This window comes from Selaginella moellendorffii, unplaced genomic scaffold (assembly GCF_000143415.4).
Source record: "Selaginella moellendorffii unplaced genomic scaffold, v1.0 SELMOscaffold_29, whole genome shotgun sequence".
Taxonomy (NCBI): domain Eukaryota; kingdom Viridiplantae; phylum Streptophyta; class Lycopodiopsida; order Selaginellales; family Selaginellaceae; genus Selaginella; species Selaginella moellendorffii.
This window is the reverse complement of record NW_003314290.1, coordinates 1,472,216-1,476,283: the sequence shown is the minus strand read 5'-3', so window position 1 is coordinate 1,476,283 and position 4,068 is coordinate 1,472,216. Positions and strand designations below refer to the sequence as shown.

The following is a 4,068-nucleotide window of genomic DNA, read 5'->3' as shown; positions in this document are numbered from 1 at the left end:
GAAGAAAGGAATTTTGGAGCGTTTCGTAAGGCTTTTGGCTGGAAAGCCTTACAGTGAGATTGCGATTCCATTCAAAAAATTCCAGGAAAAAGATTTGCACCTTCTTGTCATGCTTGAGGCCTCTGGCACGCACTGAAGAGACGCCAAGTTACCAAAGCCATGGCCACCGCTGCCGACATCTCAAATCCCACGACTTTGGAAAAATCCCACTTAAGTCCTCGATGCAAGTAGCTGAAAGGATAGAGACGAACGAAACTTTTAAGCTCTTTATCACCAGCAACTACGGAAGAACTTTAAATGAAGAGAGGAACCTGCTGATCGACGGCATAGCTGCGAGGATTCCAGCACTTGTGTAGATGATTGGAACTAATGCCGACGGCTTGGATTTTCGAAGCCACATTAGCGATCCCAGAGCGGCCAAAGACACTGTAAGAACCTGGAAACACAGAAGAAACAATTCGTGAACTCGAACAAAAGATGACACAGCAAAAACTAAAGTCGAGAAAAACTTCGAGACAGCAAAAGGGTGCTTACCAGGTTCACGTTTGCTTCAATTCCTTGCAGAAGATAGTCCCAGGTGAATTCGTGGCCTTTTGCTCCCACCCACAGCGGTGCGAGCCTGTGCAGCAGTGAATCCGCAAATGCCCATCCTGTGAAGATCTAAAAACTTTAAAACGCTGCTCTTGAGCTCTAAGGCTGCGCTGCGCTCGAAAGGAAAAATAAAGGAAGAAAAACATACCAAGTCCAATGGCTTGGAACTTGTGATTCTGAGAGATGTTCCGGTACGTGAGCTGAGTGAGCGCGAAATACATGCCGGCTACATCCAGAAAACCGATAAGCGCCTTCAACATCTCCTGGAAAGAAAACAAAAAACGTTAGAAGTTGGCCTTTTTTTTTCTTCTTTTCTCTCCTCGCTCGCTTTGAATGTCTTCACTCACTTGGGATGGATGGAAATCATCGTTATCCGATGCCTGTAAAAACGTTGCGAAAAGCACAAGCTGCATAGCAAAACCAGAGATTTTTGGTCGAAAACACACCAAAACAATGGAGATTCTCGAAAACACACCAAAACAATGTAGATTCTATGCACGAGAACGCTTACCTTGATCAATGTAGTCCCCAGATACACAAGCGCGGCCTTAACACACGTCCCAACAGTGTCATACTCAGATCTAAGGCAATCATAGCGTCAATCTGAGACAATTCGGATCGGCAGATCAGATTGATACTCACAGTGGCGTCGCCTTGTAGTAGACAGCGTGCGGGCCAAACGTGAGCGCGGCGCAATTGAAGAAGTGGAAGAGCGTCATTGCTCCAGCTCCAAAACCCTAAACCTAAAGGGTTCTCTAACAAATCAGTTTAACCCTTTGTTTATAATCAAAAGGTAACAGTAAACACTTTTATTATTGTCTGGGCAATCCAAAGAAATTTCATGGGAACTCTCTGTTTCTCAGGACAAATCGCCCGATCATCGTCCAAACTGCAACCCAGTCATGTGAATTTTATTTTATTTTCACCAAGATCTCATCTTTTGAGCTTACTGTAAATCGCTGCTGCTGCCCATTCGTTTGCGATCTTCACCCACACGCTGGCCCAGCCAACATCGATGCTGTATCTGATCAAGGAAACACAAAGACTAGAAAAGAAGAATCCCAGAGCTTGTGCTCTTACTTGTGCATTGTTTGATGGAGGTTCCAGCCGATGAAAAGCATGGCGAAGTACATGGAGCCGAGAGCAAAGACGAGGTGGAAGAAGCCATAGCCGTAAGGCACTTCGTCGTCAAGCTCGAAACTTTTCTTGGGCAGCTGATACAAGAAGAAGAATCAAACAAGAGAAGATTGTGAGAGACAACGACTTACACAAAATGTTTGTGAGTCTGTTCCGGTGGAATACGCAGCCATCACAATTGCCGCTAAGGCAATCACGAAACTCTGAAACTTCCCCACTATGGAATTAAACATTCAGTGAGTGTCAATGCTTACCAACAGAGTTAACCAGTCGCTCTTCCCGGTTTGTCTCGGTCTTGTGTTGCATGCCTCGGACAATGGCTCACTGCAAAAATTGAAGCTTGTGAGGTTTTACCCAAGAAAAAAGAGATTTTTGTACCTCATTATGGCTGACCAGCAGAGAAAGCACAGATAAACCGACATTAACCCCGAGGTCATCAGTCCAGCATTCACCTAGAAGGAAAAAACGATGAAGAAAAACTCCATTTGTATGTGCAATACTTGCCTTGGAGTGGAGAGAAATAGCGGTCATGACATTGATGAGAATGGCCGTCCAGGAAGTGAAAAAGATGTTGAGCGTGCAAGATATATGTGGAGCAAACCACAGGCTCATGTACGTTGTGGCAACGATCGAGGCTCCAAAGCTGACAAAAGCAACCACAAGCATGGGAGCCTTGCTACACAAAAACAAGAAGGTAAAGAAGATATATCAAAAGGAAAGTAGCACAAGATATATCAATGTTAACTTACACACCATCTCTCCTCGGAGAACCACTGTTCGTTCCACCAGTATATGAAATTGATAACGCTCAGAAGCTGGATAAGAAGGAAAATCCTACAAGGAAAACACTTGTTACGTTTTCTTGCAAGAAAAAAGAAAGTTTTACCCAGCTCCATAGCGTGCCACTTCACCTGTTAAGCAAAAGAGAGTGGAAGATCTCACGGTGAGCGTTTGTATCGTAGAGCTTGTGTAACTTACCATAGATGTGGATAAACGACGGAGGAACAAGGAAGGGTAGCACCATGAGAATCACCCACATAACGCCTTTGGCAGGCCACCATCTGTTGTGCCAAACATCTCGCGCTCCATACAGACGCGTTGTTCCAACGGTTGTCACAAACATGGCGAGGAAGAACACCTTCAAGTTCCAAGTTGTCTGCGTCAAGGAAAGACACTCGAAGAAAGAAAAACTCGCCGGGAACCAGAGGAGCTAAAACCTTGATAGCAACTTTGGAAAGAAATATGAAGTACTGGCTTGAAACTTTGAGTGGAGAAGAGTCGTGACAAAGAAGATAACCTTACACTGACAGATTGAGGGATAGAACTTCAGATGCAGGATCATACAAGTTCAGCTTAGGAACTCTGGAAAAACAAACTCAACAATGAATGAAAGTTTTCTCCAAAGGATACAAAGCAGCCAAAACTGATGCGAAGAACACCTTCCGATCCAAGACAGTTGTGGCCTCCAAGGCAACCCTCCAAATCTGATACACACATCTTCAAACCAATAAAAGCTTGGGATAAAAAATGGAAGAATAAAGAGAAACGAAACTTACAATGAAGCTCGGAGAGAGCCCTGTGGCTGTAGTCTCGCACCACCCAGGCGATGAGAGTGGTGAGCATGAAAATAATCCCATAGATATAGCGGGCAGCGCTTCCATGGGCAATGGAACACGACAATGGCTTGATGCTTTCTAGCGAGGCGTGATCGCGGGAGCTCTCCAGATCCATTTTTTTTCTCTTCGAAGTGTTCTTGAGCAAAACACACACACACACACGCAACACTGGGAATGATTAAGAATCTATTTGAGGAAGTGGCTACCGAGCGATCCCCATCGAGCTCTACGAGAAAGTGCGCGTATTTTCCACCCAAAAAAAGTGCGAGTCCATTTTCGAGCTACATAGCAAGAACAGAAACCCTAAAACAGAACAGTCCGCATGTGAAAGTTGTGTAGGAAAACTTTAAAAAAGTCATTTAAAATCACAGCAACTGGTAAGGATTGTATTCAGAAGTATGCAGCAAAACTCCTCCCTTGGCACCCTCCCAACTGCTTCTTCACCACAATCTTTGTCACCTGTGCAAGGGCTTGCATCATACGATTCACCATCTACTGTAAATTGTTCACAAGGAAGGTTTTGTAGATGTGTTGATTCAAATAATCGTTTGTACTAATTCAGTTTTTCAGATTATATGACTTTTAAATAATTTAAAGTATAATAACAATTGTTATTACTTTATGAAACACTTTTTAAACTTTTTTTTTAAAAAATCATATGTATGTTACAATGAAAAAAAAAACTCATTAATTTGTCACCTACATAAGATTTTAGAATTCCATG

At 43.4% G+C, this 4,068-nt stretch overlaps 2 protein-coding genes across 3 annotated transcripts; both read right to left on the bottom strand.

Moving 5' to 3' along the window:
* Positions 1–2: 2 nt before the first annotated feature.
* On the bottom strand, positions 3–1,319 carry LOC9645848 (transmembrane protein 147). Of its 2 annotated transcripts, XM_024681140.1 has the most exons (8): positions 1,234–1,319; positions 1,103–1,172; positions 939–998; positions 740–854; positions 535–650; positions 312–436; positions 101–231; positions 3–38 (listed from the first exon to the last, which is right to left on the bottom strand). In XM_024681140.1, the coding sequence occupies exons 1-7, from the start codon at positions 1,308–1,310 to the stop codon at positions 108–110; spliced, it is 687 nt and encodes a 228-aa protein (XP_024536908.1). In that variant the 5' UTR covers positions 1,311–1,319; the 3' UTR covers positions 3–38; positions 101–107. The 2 variants fall into 2 exon arrangements, with proteins under 2 accessions (XP_024536908.1, XP_002975961.1); XM_002975915.2 differs by having other exon boundaries at positions 3–231.
* Positions 1,320–1,407: 88 nt separating this feature from the next.
* On the bottom strand, positions 1,408–3,459 carry LOC9645847 (probable serine incorporator). The gene is made up of 12 exons (XM_024680804.1): positions 3,285–3,459; positions 3,139–3,212; positions 2,707–2,866; positions 2,615–2,639; positions 2,482–2,562; positions 2,233–2,404; positions 2,107–2,180; positions 1,983–2,052; positions 1,860–1,931; positions 1,672–1,805; positions 1,542–1,615; positions 1,408–1,480 (listed from the first exon to the last, which is right to left on the bottom strand). Exons 1-12 carry the CDS (start codon positions 3,457–3,459, stop codon positions 1,431–1,433), a joined length of 1,161 nt encoding a protein of 386 aa, XP_024536572.1. The 3' UTR covers positions 1,408–1,430.
* Positions 3,460–4,068: the final 609 nt, after the last annotated feature.

Bases quoted from the DNA above. Each gene is read 5' to 3' on its own strand.
- LOC9645848 (XM_002975915.2), bottom strand. From the start codon at position 1,310: ATGACGCTCTTCCACTTCTTCAATTGCGCCGCGCTCACGTTTGGCCCG. The intron at 999-1,102 runs GTAAGCGTTCTC...TTTGCTATGCAG, and splicing joins TGGGGACTACATTGATCAAG to CTTGTGCTTTTCGCAACGTT. The intron at 855-938 runs GTGAGTGAAGAC...TTTTCTTTCCAG, and splicing joins ATGATTTCCATCCATCCCAA to GAGATGTTGAAGGCGCTTAT.
- LOC9645847 (XM_024680804.1), bottom strand. From the start codon at position 3,459: ATGGATCTGGAGAGCTCCCGCGATCACGCCTCGCTAGAAAGCATCAAG. The intron at 2,405-2,481 runs GTGTGTAAGTTA...GTTTTTGTGTAG, and splicing joins TGGTTCTCCGAGGAGAGATG to CAAGGCTCCCATGCTTGTGG. The intron at 1,932-1,982 runs GTAAGCATTGAC...GGGAAGTTTCAG, and splicing joins GCGACTGGTTAACTCTGTTG to AGTTTCGTGATTGCCTTAGC.